The 14,451-nt window shown below is 40.5% G+C and overlaps 1 protein-coding gene and 1 long non-coding RNA gene across 3 annotated transcripts in view; one reads left to right on the forward strand and one right to left on the reverse strand.

The window, feature by feature from the left end:
- Positions 1 to 1,644: 1,644 nt before the first annotated feature.
- Positions 1,645 to 10,344, reverse strand: LOC135410918 (uncharacterized). The gene is made up of 2 exons (XR_010428935.1): positions 10,082 to 10,344; positions 1,645 to 1,957 (listed from the first exon to the last, which is right to left on the reverse strand). It is a non-coding gene; the product is annotated as an uncharacterized LOC135410918 (long non-coding RNA).
- A 262-nt stretch (positions 10,345 to 10,606) lies between these two features.
- STK3 (serine/threonine kinase 3) overlaps positions 10,607 to 14,451 on the forward strand; it is a 124,218-nt gene continuing 120,373 nt past the window's right edge. Inside the window, exon 1 of one of the 2 annotated variants that reach the window (XM_064648000.1) lies at positions 10,607 to 10,738. In XM_064648000.1, coding sequence (XP_064504070.1) covers positions 10,716 to 10,738 — 23 coding nt within the window. In that variant the 5' untranslated portion in view covers positions 10,607 to 10,715. Of the gene's footprint in view, positions 10,739 to 10,961; positions 11,051 to 14,451 lie in introns of those variants that run through there. The other variant, XM_064647992.1, reaches the window with a different exon arrangement.

Here is a 14,451-nt window from a genome sequence, read left to right on the forward strand (position 1 = left end):
TCCTAGATTTCTTGAAGCTGGCACTTGTGGTGGTCTTGCTTCAGCCAGTGCTTTTATCTCCCTTGGGACAGTGGCTATAGTTTTACCAGCTGAAAATTTATGCTCAGCAGTTTTTCTTTCAGTGGAAGGATCTAAGACTTTTCCTTCCAAGGTTAGGTCTTTATTTTCAGGGAGTTCCAGTATGTTTCTTAGGTTTCTCATTTCCTCTTGTTATTTCTGCTCTCATCTGTTTTGCAAATGGCCACCATAATGTTAAGCTTATCTAATGGCCAGGCCTCTGGTTGGAAGAATGCCAGCAGTATTTTGAAAATCAGTCATCTGAAAGCATTCAGAGGACATGGCCATCACCTTCTCCCTGAACCTCAAACATAAAACTTCCCTGATAAGCACACACTCCAACGCAATGAAAAGCAAAAGGTTAATCTTAAATTCAGATATTGCCTTAAGCAGCTTCCTTGGGTGACACTCAGACACTCTGTTGAATTCATCTTAATCTAGAAATAATAATTCTTTTTTTTTTTAGTGTTTGGAAAAGATACTGGTTGCACATACACACAGGAAAGAGTGAGTGTCCCCATTATGGCTTCACTGTGAATGCAGGTTTTACGCCACAGTTGTTTCTGCTTATTCTGTTAATTTGGATACTGTTTTCTCTCACTGGCAGGGGAAAACCTCACACTAGGTCCATCTATTCCTAGCTTTTGAAATCAGGCATGGCCATGGCAGTTCCTACCATCAGTGTGACTTAGGGACTTTGTCGCAGTCCTATGGAGAAAAGGGCAAGGGCAGAACGATTTTCTTTCCCTTGGTAAAGCAAAGTCTGTGAAAAGGCAAGATTTTTTGCAGGTCTTTATGTGCAGACATAGAGATCAAAAATCTTATCAATTTTGCTATTGACCTCATTGATTTCTGGATTTTATTCAGAAAGAGGAGTACTGGGCCTCCAATTTAGAAATTTGAGAAAAAGCCTAAAAAACAGCCCAAGGTCTGCATAAGACACTCTGAGGACACAACATGTGTCCATAAAGATTGCTGAAAGTGCTAAGAAGGTTAACCTTGCAAAAATAAAACCAGAATTTTGTCTTAACATTTATTAGTTAAGATATGAGAAACAATTCATGTCCATCTTTTGAAGAACTAACTCTGTGGGAATGGGATCTGTGTGGAAAAATCATCCCCCATTTGAACTTCTATTGCCTTAAAGAGAAGGAATTCTGAACTTGTAGGAGATAGAAAAAACAGGCCCAGAGGAGGAAAGTGCAGTATGAAGACACCTACACAACAAGAGACTACCATCTGGAATAACCTTATTTTGGAAAGAGGGCTGACAAGAGGAAAAGAAAGATCTGCTGTCTGCTCTAATATCTGCCTGAAGCTCTTGTTGAGTCAGTGCTGACAGAGAGAGAGACGTCCTGAGAGCCTGCTGGGAAAAGTCTTTCCTAGTTTCCAGGGATCAGTGCTCTGGGATCTGCTACTGACCACAGCACGAAGGCTGCTGAGTCACTGAGCACCAAACAGTTCTCACTGTGATATACCAGAGGACACAGAGAGCAGGGATGTAGGAATGCATGATGGAACTAGAGGAGGTATCATAGTAGGCAAGGTAAAAGTCTTCTTGGGAAAGAAAAAAAGTCGTACACTTAATACTGTTTTATTAGAGTACATGGTATAGCTTAGCTTCTTTATTTTGAGTAAATAAGCACATATTTAGGAGGAAGCTACATTTAAGTGACTTTAGTAGAAAGTTAAGCTTAAAACAATAGTTAAACATGTTTAAACAGGCACACCTCTAGGGGTATCAGCTAGTAACCACATAGGCTGCAGGTCTGCTTTGGCACAGTCATTTATTGATTAAACAGACCTTCTTGAGGCTGAGGAATCCAGATAACAGTAAGGATGCTCCCTCCAGCTCCTAATTTGCAGGACAAGGTCCTCTACTAGCTTTCCTGTCCTAGGACTGAGACAAACAAACAAAAATAGAATTTCTGGAATCCATTGCATTTCTGAAGAATATTGTTTAAAAATTAGACCATAAGAGATTATTATCATAGGCATACCACTTTAGAACAGCTTTCCTATAAGCAAGGCAAGATTGGGGAAAACCTCTCAAACAATCCCCCTTACTGTAAGACACCTGTTCTCCTTAAAGCACTTTTTTAGTGGAAGTCACCCCAGCTGAATTAAATTTGTTTCCCTTGGGCCTGCATTTTCTTTAGCCAACACAACAGCTGCACCATGTGGAGATGAGCCACAAGAAGTGTAACAACACATGTTTGTGATTGCTGTATCAGCTTTGGCAGATTTAAGTGCAGAGGTCTTTAGCTGCTTTCTACTAGAGAGCCAGCTTTGCAATATATACAACATCTTGCAAAGTAGTAGCAATAATATATATAGTTCTATGTATTTCTTGTATATGCTGGTATAGTAAAACCAGAAAAGAACTGACTATTACTTATAGCTATAAATACTGTATTAAGCACAAACATTTTCTTTTGCATGTAAAAGCAGGAACAGAAGAATGGGTTAACTACAGCAAACTCCCCTGAGACTCCTGTGCTAGCTGTTATCCAGTCTTGCAGAGACACTCAACCATTCAGAATATACAGTAACACTGTTATTTCAAAGCTGCAGTAAATTTAATCTCTCCAAGAAATTGCTGAATTCCTGGAAAATAATGCATAATCTTGGTTTAGTGGGTGTTTTTTTTTTCTCATATCAAGAACAGGTGCCAAAAACTGGTCTTGTGGAGCCTGATTCAGTATACTTCAGAACTTTTAAAGTCTTTGAGGCATTTAATTCAGAGCTTTTGAGTATCCCACACCCATCTTGGTCTTGAAAGACTGTTTTGAAAGGTCAAGAAAAATGCCAATAACACAGCATGGAATCAAGCCTTTATAAATATAATGTGTTGTTCCTGTTACTTTGTGTAAAACCAGTGCTGTATATGTTTGTGGGTATACTAACACAGTTGTGTAACTTTAATCTACCTACACGTTTTCTCACTTAAAATTGCTATTGTATAATACATGATGCATATTATACATAGATATTGTAATGCACTATACATTCATATGCAATGCATATTATACAACTTTGCATAAGTGTCCCTGTGACTCAGAACAGCTGATTTTCCCAGAGTCTAAAATCTCAGATGCTTAGTATCTATTCCACAATAAGGGGACCACTTCTACATTGTTAATCTTCTCTGACTGTATAATTTCTAACCTAATGAACCAACGACACATTATTAAGAGGTTATGTCAAATAAATGGTAATGTCTAATGTGATCTGCCTCTAATTTTGTCTTTTCCTCTGTCCTCCTGGGAGATGAATTGGGCCAAGAATGGAAACACCAGTCAAGCAAAAATCTGCCTTCATATTCACACTCCCATGAGAAAATTAGACAGGACGGTCTTTTGAGAACTGACCCCCAAAGTTGTACATTTGAAAGAAGGACTGCTGATGTTAGTAGATTTTGGATCAGGTCTTAGAGACATTCTGCCTACTTTGAACTGCATAGAGCAGTGATTTATTTATAGTAAATCACTCCCTTACAGTGAAGGAGATACACAGCATATAGTAAAACATAGTTTGGCATTTTTATTCTGTTTCAGTTTTTCCTTGTTTAATCTAGAATTCAAATTAGCACATTCATTTTAAAGTTAGCTTTAAGGAATTCAAACTGCATATTGTTAATCTGGTAAGAGCAGCTTAATACCACCAGCGTAACAAATTAGATCATGGAACTACAGAGGAGCTCAAGGATGAAGCAATAAATGTTGTGCACTGGCCAGTTCAAGGTTACACAAAAACATTAAGCTCCCTCTTGTTTAGAAGACATTGAAATGTGATATATGAACACAAAAGAAGTAATGTCTTTAAATCTTTAAACGATTAGCAGTTTTACTCTGTAGGGATCTATGGGAGGAGATGGAACTCCACCCTGAGGAAGATAAAAGACCTCAGTTTTCTCAACTGGAAGGAGTGATTCATGTTAGGTGGAAGTGGTATGCATGTGATATTCCTCATGTGGTAAATTAACTGTTTCCATTAAGAAAGCTCCTAGCATATGGAATTGATCCATTTTCCTCATCTCCACCGAGAAAATTATGCCACCAAAACTTTTTTTTTTGCTAAATTCAAGCTGGGTAAAAATGGGCCATGTAGATGGCTGTTGATAAATTTTTTTTTGACATTAAAGAAATCCATTAATGGTCCACTAAGAAAATTATTTTTAGTGAAGGAATAGTGGGAAAAGCTTAGTTCTCAAATCTAATGGGGTTCACTAGCTCTCTAGATAGTAACTTGCTTTACATTTTGCTGTGGTTTTATAGGCTGACCTATGCACACTCAGTCATTTCAAAGTTTTGTCTTCAGCAGAAAGTTCCCTTGCTCAGTAATGACAGCAGTTCAAGTGCTCATCCTGGGTAGCTGTGAGGATGTCATAAAACTCTCCTCTATTGAACCAAACCAAACTTGCTTAAAGGAGATTCAAACGAGTGCATCATATAAAGCCTGTTCTGTGAAACTTTATTATTTGCTGGTTTGCTGTTTCTTTAGTACACGGGCTGCTGTGGGGAAGGCTTCCCACTGCTTTTAAGAGCAAAATGGGAATGTAAGTGTAAATTTTAATGTTTTTCTTGTTTTGGATATATTTCTACTTTCCATGGGACCTTGCCTTGTAATCGGACCCATTACTTCACTGTCAGTCATGAAATGGCTGTTATGTCCCTGAACTTTTTTTTTCGGTGAAGTTTTAAGACTGGAATTGTATTTAGGTTTTGGGGTGTTTTTTTTAAAGTGTGACTGTACATTTTATACAAATAGCTTATTTGGACTTGAGTTATAATCTCCTGGCATGGTTTGATTGGGAAAGCTGGAAAAAAGTAAGAAACTGAAATTTTGTGGTTTCTGGATTGTAAAGCACTCAGATGAGTGATTCTTCCTCATAAAAAACGCTTGCTTTGTAATATTTATGAAGGAAGCTGGAGACGCGCTTCAGAAATAAATAGGAAGGGTTTTACTAAAAAAAACCCCAAACTCTATAACTGAATAAACTGTAAGCATTTCATGGCATTGCTTTTGTAGCGCTCAGTATTCACGATGTGCTTTCTGGTTGTATTGGATTCTCCTTATTTGTCATTAGTTATTCTGTAGTTTGGCTTCCCACCATTTTATACTTTTGGAAGCACTTCTGTAAAGGGCTTACAAGGGCAAGGAAATTTCCCTCCTTTGAATCTGAAAGAATGGGTCTTGTAAGCCTCTTGAAAGCATTGTCCCTAAAAAGAAATTTAAAAAAAAAATCCTAAAAATCCTAATCTTCCCTAAACATTTCTGTCATGTACTCTTCAAACTCTCAGCTCAGGAGGTAAAGGAAGATAGGAGAAAATCCAGCTGTCAGGGAAGTGGAAGCCTTGGGCATGAGGCTGTGTGTATTCAGGCAGCTGAAGTTCATTTCATGTAGTACTTGCTCCATCAAGTAAGGATGATTCAATCTTTCTTTAGTTATTGATACTTGTTTCCACCCTTAGCGCAGGCATCAAGGCTTGCTTGTTAAATGTTATTTATTTTATTCTCCAGGGTGTGAGCACACTTCTCTGCAGACTGGAGTGCAGATGATTGCTCCAACAAAGAGGTGGAATATTTTTGTGTGGAAGGGAATCCAGAGTAACCCTCAGTATTACCACAACAACAGTAATTGTTTTACAAAGCAAAATGAGATTTTTTTTTCATGTTAATGACAATCTGTAGATCCCACGAGCACAATCAATGCAGCTGTAGTACAGACTGGAATATCTTCTGTGGTCAACTGTAAATAGCAACTCTGTATCCATGGTTTATTTTTACCATAGTGTGCTATAATAGGAAAAATAGCAAATGGTAAGTCTATATATAGCCTGTTACCAAGACTGTGAGCTAAATGGTTAGTCAACAGAAAAGTTCTATCCCAATCAACAAATGTCTTTAGGTCTAGTGATAATATTTTGGATATCAAAATAATGCATACTACGTAGTGAGAGAAATTGTAGCAGTGCAGTTAATATTTTATGGGTTTTACACCTCTTTTTAATGTCAACTAGGAATTTTGTGAATCATGCTGATTTTAACAGAGTAAATACAGATGGCAGAATCTGTACCTATATTGCTTGACTATGTATTTTCTGCATCTGTCTTTTGTTGGACCAGCAAAAAGTCAATTTCCTTTTAGGTGACATTAATTAACCATTAAATTATGAATACTTCAGGAAAAGAAGCCACTCCCAATTGTTCTTTATTCCTAAATGTGATTTAAAACTTGCTATAAAAATATAAATTTTATTCCAAAATTGAGAATATGCTGTTCTTTTATATTTTATTTATAACTATTTTATGACTGACAGGGTTAGGAAAGTATATAGCAAATTCTTAGATAAGCCTTCAAGGCTGCTTCACATTAGACATGATAGGTAGGAAAAAAATACGAGCAGAAGTTATTTTTTCTTATCTTCTGTATAAACAAGCCAGTATTTCATTCAAGGCCTTTTCCTTAACTTCCAGCATACCAGATCGCTATCAGGCAGTCACAGGGAGAGACATGCAAACATGTTGTTGTTGACTATTTGTCTACTGAATTTATGAATTGGATTCCAAGGAAAGCAGGCTCCTGCATTCACTCCATCTTTGTGCTTGCCTGCCATTCCTTGCCTTTCTCCCCTTCACAACCATTTGTGCCTTATAAACTAATATTAACCATGTTTGATGAACAGCTGGAGGTCTGTCATTATCGTAAGTTCCTATTTTTACAAAACTCATGGGTAGAGGAGGGAATGGCCTGTTTGTGGGACTGTCCACCCCATGGCAAGGGAAAAGGAAGGGAAACTGTCCTTAGGTGCTGGGTTTGGGACCACACTGTGGACTGGCCTGCATCCTTTTGCGAGCCAAACCCCTCCTCCTGCGAGCTAACAGGCAGGTGTGATGCAGACACAGCATCCGTGTAACTCGGTGGGGAACGATACAGGGATATTAAAGGAGAGAGCACCCTGTGAAAGAACTGGCAGGGTACCATGGTGAAGGGCTAGAAAGCATGTGGGGAAAAGAGCTGGGATGTGAAAAGCACCATAGATGTGATGAAGGACTAGGGGTATTTTGTTTGGGGAGCACAAAGTGTTCATGATGTTTATTTCTTGGAAAACACGTACTGTTTATTAATTCTGCTGTTTTCTAGTTGCATCATGTACTCGTTACGATGCACTTTGTTTAAATGAGCCTGATGGAATACCTTCTGAAGTAAATGCTGCTTTTATTTGCTACCAAAGGAACAAGATAAGTTCCCTACTATAACATACGTAATCTATTTGCAAGATGTTTCTGAATGACTTTGAAGTATATATTTGTAATTTAAATCCTAACGTTAGTAATACCTGTCAGAAACTCAGACATGAGCTTCTCAAGAAATTTTTATACTTCTTGGGGTTATTATGCACTACATGCAAGTGAGGCAGGATTGACATCTTGGAACCTTTTTGTTCATGTATGTAGGGGTTTGGGGACTTTCTTAGTTATACAGCACCTAATATTTGTCCATGACATCATGATTCCTGATTTCATTGCAGTATAAGTAATTATAATATAAATTATTTTATCTGTTTACAAAACTACATTATAATATAAAATAATTACAGTACTCAAAACCTAAGTATGGTCTTCATCCATCCTTTAGTCTAAGGAATTATATTTGATGTTGATGCCAGTTCTGCAGAGAAGGGAGTCCTAATTAATGCTGATAAATTTGTGAAGCGGATGAAATACTTCAGAAGAAAGAGAGTAATTCAGTTAGTTTTCTCCTATATTTTTAAGATTGGGCTACATTAAGCCTTTTCTTACTCAGCTGCCTTCCTAGTAGTGTTAGATAGTTCCACTGTTGGAAGAAATCATGGGAATACTCATGTAGATTGTCTGCAGCTTCCTCATCTCCATCTTGTCTAGACAGCAGCAATCTCATAGTGTATTCATGCCTCCAGAACATCTAGGCTTCCCTTGACTGGGAAGCCTGAATGAGGTAGTAGAACAGAGGGAGTCTGTTTTCCCTTTCAAAGTTCCTTCTTTGCCAGTGGCTAGGTACAGTATTGTAATGAATACCAAATCAGTGTCATATTTCACAGCACGGTTCCTAAATTCATGTCACAGGGGAAAGGTGAGATGGTGTTATTTATTCCAATGTCATTGACTAAAAATACCATTTGAAATTATAAGAGTTGAATAAAGTGATCTTGCAAAACAGTGGTATATATGTTATCTTACTGATATTTTATTTTCAGCCTAAACGTACTTAGAAAGGATTCTGGCAGCTGCTTAAGACACAACTGAAATTTCTACAAAAAAGGCATGGAATTAGTCCATACTTTTTTGGCACTGCCTGCCTCACCAGGTTATAAAGCCAGGTTACTTAACTTTTTCTCTTTCAGACATCTTAGGTTTTTTACGTGCTTTTCTTCAATGGCATAGATGGAGGACACTCCTGCCACCCTTTTACTCAGTTACCAAGTAGTCAGGGTATTTTTTGGAAATGAGGATTGCGGTATTCAGTAGTTTTGAATGAACAGAGAGAATATCTAAATCTGCTGTTCTGGGACAGATTTTCTTTAGGCTTGTTCTTGTCAACTGTTGTTTAAGGGGGAGGTAAGAGTGGCAGATTAGACTGTTTAGCCTAAATTTTTGCAGCGAAAGAAGTATTTGTGTGAATGAAGCACTTCTTGGCTCCCTTTCTTTGCGTTGCTGTTACAACTATAATATAGTACCTGTATTTTTTTTCTAAGAATCCTTTTCCGTGGTTTAATGTATAGTTTGTGGCAGATTTGGCTTGAGAGGGGGGAGTAAAACCTGCCTCCCCTGAAATAACCCAGACAAAATATTGCCTTAATGATTTGTGTTAAAGGATGTGGAGACATTCGAGGAGTATTACAGCCAAAAAGGGATGTCAGACCTGTTTCACTAGGTGAAATTGGTGAACTGTAAATAATAACTAGTCAGTGGGTATAGCCAAATACCTTGTAAAACCAAGCTGCACACTAGCAACATGGTATTTGCTATCAGCTTGACCTCACCTGTCCTAGAACTGGGAGATGGGAAGTCCTGTGGTTCCTCCCTACCACCGTCTAAGGCACTCGTACCATACTGCATCTGAGGTATCTGCTGGCTTCCTCTCCTGGGTGTTTTTTTTTGGCACATCCCACAAACTGTTGTCTATGGTATGGACACATCTGGCAGTACTGCTGGTGAGCCACTCTGGCTTGTGGGATGATACTTGGGAAAGCTCTGCATTAATTTGTTGTGCAAAGGACGATGTTCTATTGCAGTTTTTCCATGACTCAGAAAAACAAAGAAACCTAAAAGGTCATATGGTGGTGTGTGATTTGTTTTATGGGTTCATTCAATATTGCCATTGTGCATTTGGCCCCACCACAGTGAGTCAACTGGGTTGGATTGACTCAGACAAAGTAGAAGACTTGCACAACAGTAGGATTTCAGTCATTCAAAATTCCCTTGCTAATGCACATCAAAGAGATGAAATTAGGTACGGAGTGCACATTTTTTTTAGGGGTAAGTGTTGTAATACTTGTCCATCAAAAATCAGTTTGAAGTGGGAATTGGGCATCTCAGTATTTTTATGGAACTTGCCTAAGTGTTTTACTACCTCAGACCTCCATTAGTTAGGCAAATAAAGCTTCTGTCAGGAAAGGATACAGAAAATGGCTTGAACATTTATGCTTTTCTTGTATTAACTTGGTTGGATCTACTTGGATCCAACAGATCCAAGTACACAAGCAGCAGAAAGAAGTTGTAAGGGGGTGAAATTGCAGGTAACTGTCACAGGGTGCTCTGTGGCCTAAAATCTGCTGCTTGAATAACGACATGACAGCTTCCCCTGGCCTTGCAGGGTAACTCGTGTGCTTTGGCACCACACGCTCAAGCGCGAAGCGGCAGCACTTGTCACCTCAGAGCTCTCCCGTGCCACCCGAGCGGGGGGCAGCTCCCCCGTCCTGCCCTGACTTCAGGCTTCCCCTTCGCAAGCTCTGGAGCCAGCTGCCCACTGAGACATCACCTTTCAGCGGAGGGGCTGGCGCCGCTCCTTGCCCCGCGCCCACAGGCGGGTGAGAGGCGCGGCCGCCCCGCAGCGTTGCCCCGAGGCCACGCGGGTGTCCGCGGGGGAAGAGCCGCCCTCAGGCGGCGGCGCTGCCCCAGGCTGCCCTTCCCGGAGGCGCAGCTCCCAGTCCGGGGGATGCGGTGCGTAGGCGGGACAGCGCCGCGGGGCTCCCGCTCAGCGCGGCCCAACCCCGCAGGGCCTCCCGCGGGTGGGGCTGGTGGCCCTCGAGGACTACACCTCCCGGCGTGCCCTGCGGGCCGCCGCGCGGGGTGTGCCGGGAGCTCGGGCGCACCCCCGCCTCCATGTTCTCTCCGCCTGCTCCGCCCGAGGGGGCGGGGCCGCGTCCCTGCTGCCGCTCTGAGCGACGTCGACGCCGCCCTATCAGAGCCGGTGCCGGGCGGCGGTAGCCAATGGGCGGCGCGGGGGGCGGGCCCCCGCCGCGGCCGGAGGTGGCGGTGGTGGCGGGGCGGGAGCGCGGCAGGCGGAGGGTGCGGGCCCGGGTGAGAGGGCGGCGAGCCCGCTCCGAGCTGCGCGGGGTCCGGCGGGCCCGGGGGCTCGGCCGGCAGCCCCGAGGGGCGGCAGCGCCGGCGGCATGGAGCAAGCAGCGCCTAAGAGGTAACGACCCTCTCCGGCGGCCCCTTCCCCGCCAGGGAGCGGGGTGAGGCCTCGGTGCAGGGGGCTGTGAGGGGGTGGCAGGACAGGGACGGTGCTGAGCCCGGCCCGGCGGCCGGAGGGTTGTGTCGCGTTGGGGAGGGTCTACGGTACGGGAGTGTCCCGAAGTGCTCGCCCCGGTCAATGCCCGGGTGAAGGCGAACCCTCGGGGGCTGGTTGAGTTACGAGAGGAACGTTCTTAATGAGAAATGAGACAAACTTGGTCGCCAGGCAGAGCCCTCCGTGGGCTGGGAGTCTGTGCACTCGATACTTCAGGTCTGTGGCAGGAGCCAGCACGAGTAGTTTCTCTTTCCATGCTGGAAAGTGCCCTTGTATGCTGCTGCTGGAGGGATGGATGCTTGTGGGGGTGGGCAGGGCATAGTTGCAATTGCAAATCAGGGAGTGGGAAGACGCAAAAATCAGGAGTATTCTTACAGTAGATGTATTTTCTGAAATATGTAGGCTATCAGGTCATATTAGCTACTCTGCATGGTGGTTTTGTTTTCTTTTTTTTCATGATTTATCATACGACTTCATAGTACACGAAATAATTTTGCTTTAATCGTACTGAATTTAAATATAATCGCATATTTGAATTTGAATAATCCTTTCTTGGGTATAGTTGTAGACTATGCAGGATATAATTGTGTGTATACAGAATGTATAAAGTAAACAGTTTGCATATATACTTACTGTTTTAGAGCTCTAATTTTACTTTAACTTCCTGATAATGTAATGAAAAATCTAGGGACTACACAGTATAAATTTGTGGTAGTAGATAATAAATCAATTTTTATGTTCTGCTTTAAAACATTTGCATTCTACATTTAGAGCCTTTAAGATTCTTTAAAAGCAGCTTCCTGCAGGATGACAGGACTGGAGAAGAGTGCAGTCTTGAACTTCCGATAATTTCTCCTCTAATAATACATTAAGTGGCAGTATCTACTACAGAAAATTTTGACCAAGAATTGGTTTGTAGTTGCTATGTTAGGGTGGTTTTAGCAGGCAATGGGGTGAGGAGGGACAGGCCTACACTGTAGGTTCAGGCTGACAGTCCTGTATGTCTCAAATAAAGGAAGTAGGACAGGCACCAGCAAGGGTGTAGGAAAAGAAACAGAAATGTCTGAGTAATAGTCAGTGTCACCAGCACCAGTGCGAAACTTGGGGTCTGGTGATATCAAAGGACTGAAAATCAAACTGCAAAGTTAGCATAACCTACAAGATGTTTTTGGGAAGATCTGGGATTTGCTGTAAACTTATTGCCTAGCTGCAGGTGTTGTGTCTGGCCTAGTTGAAAGTGAGAAATTGTTTAAATCCTTAGATTCAGTCAGGAAGAATTAGAAAACTTATGAGGGAATGTCCAAACTCTGGCAAATTTTTATACTTCACATATTTTTTTGAAGCTTATTTTTGGAAGTTTGAATGTGATGAGAACTCAGTGGGTTTGTTTCTTTAGTGGAAGAAAAGATTTGAACTCAATTTTTCATAAGAACTCAGGTTTGCATAAGATTTGAACAGTTTTTCATAAATGTGCTAATATATCCCCTTTATCTGTTGTTTTTTACAGTTTTCTGATTGTTGGCATTCCCAGCTATTCTTCTAGGCCACCCCATTCTTCTGCAAGTCCAGAAGGAGTGCAGATTATTTTTAGTGGGCTGACTTTTTGATGCTGCCCTTGGCTTGAAATGGACGCACCATGTTTACTTGGGAAAACAGATGAGAGCACTAGAATTCTTCACTTTGGATGTCCTAGAATCTCAGTGTTTCCTTAGAGTTATAGGGAACTTTTATCCCCTCTTCCCTATAAGGAACACACAATCTGCTTGTGTATTGTGTAAATCTTTAAAACATCCCTTCAGAAAGTAGCAGTGATGATGCCCAAGTGACAGTCCAGGCCATTGTGACTTTTCAGGGGGGACGTTGTCAAAACAACTAGCTTTCTTCTTTGACCAATGTACTGTAACAGTAACAAAAGACTTCTAAGGAAGAGTCCTTTTCAGAATAATTTTTTTTTTGCTTTAAATAATAGTTTAGAGTAGGTGGTCTGAAGAGAATGCTGAAGAGAATTTGTGCAGTAGTTGACACTGTTTTCTTGCATCTGAATTTCTAACTGTACTTTGGATATGTTTTATACTTTCTTATCACACTAAAAAGGACATTCTCTCTTGAAATACTTACAAAATTTGTCTTGTAACTTTCCTCTCTTATTATTGTTTTATTTTTCTGTATATGTTGGCATATTCATGTATGAGGAGATAGGTTGCATACAAAGGAAAAGCAAAGTAGTTAGAGAATTCTCTCAAATATATAGTTCTTAATCTTGCCCATTTCTTGCACACTGCTGCCAAATAAAAGGCTGCTTAACAAACATGGGGAGTGTTAATTAAAGTTCTCCAGCCCTTACTTTAAACTTAGGCAGTTTAATTTTCACTGAAGTGTAACTTTTCAGGTTTTGTGGGAAGAGGAAAAACTTATTCTTAGAATATAAACTGTGTGTGAAAAATACATAGTTTTTAATGCTTGTGGCAATGGACACATTGACAATTGTCAAGTTCCTCCTGAAAATGGTGGGACAAAAATGTACATTTGTTTGGGTTTTATTGGTAGAAGACTAAATGTAAGTACACTACGCAATGCTGTAAACTGTCTTAATCTTGCTTCTGCTTGTGTGAACGGTGTAAAGCAATGTCTCAAGGCTTTCACATGGCACCTCTGCTTCTGATGACTGCAGTGATTTCTCCTACTACCTTCTCTTTTAATATATCAGTATAATTGATCCCTGCCATTCTTTTTGAATGTTTCAGTGTGCTAGTTCTTCTGCAAAGTAAACCACATATATTCACGTTTGTTGAAGCAGCTGTCCAGTTTTCCGTAACTCATGACAGTAATTGATGGTGTTCTATTCTTTATTCCTGCTTTATTTTTCTTTTGAACCTTCTGGGTTTTTTTTATGCCTACTTCTGTAGCATATCACCAATTTATTGTGTAAAATCTATATATAATGACTGTAGGACACTAAACTCATACTTTATTTTTCTCGTGTTAGGATGGGAAATCTCTTGCTCTTTCAGGTCCCAGTTCAGATTTTTCTGATTTTTATGCTGAGATTGGTAGTCTGATCTTTTTGCTATATGGAAGTTCTGATCTTTATCTGGGATTGGGTGCCTCTTACTATTTTTAGATTTTTCTGCATTTAGTTTTGTGAAGTTTTGCTGATATACTCAATGACACGTAAGATTCTGGTCAGGCTAAGTATTAATGTTTACTCCTGTCAACTGGATTTATAAAAGTAAAATTATTTGCTAGGATGTATTTTTCTTTTTGAGGGACTAGTTGTTACACAGAAAGTCAAACCTCCTTGGAATAAGAAAATATTTTTGACAGCTCTTGTCCCAGAATTGCAGTTTAGTTCGTCCTTCTGATTTTGGGAACAGCTTTCCTTCTGGAAGACCTCTAAAATAGCTCATACTCACTACCTAATGATTGTCTAGAGAAAAAGAAACTAGAATGTCTTTCTGCTCATTCTACTTCTGAACTTCTTTGCATCTCCTTTAGATTTTTTCACATATACATGTGTATATATATATATACACACATATATATGTATGTATAAGTATATGGCATTTGTGTCCTGTTACCAGAAGAAAACAGTGCCTGAATTTACTGATTTATTTGTT

This window comes from Pseudopipra pipra, chromosome 1 (genome assembly GCF_036250125.1).
Source record: "Pseudopipra pipra isolate bDixPip1 chromosome 1, bDixPip1.hap1, whole genome shotgun sequence".
NCBI classification, from domain to species: domain Eukaryota; kingdom Metazoa; phylum Chordata; class Aves; order Passeriformes; family Pipridae; genus Pseudopipra; species Pseudopipra pipra.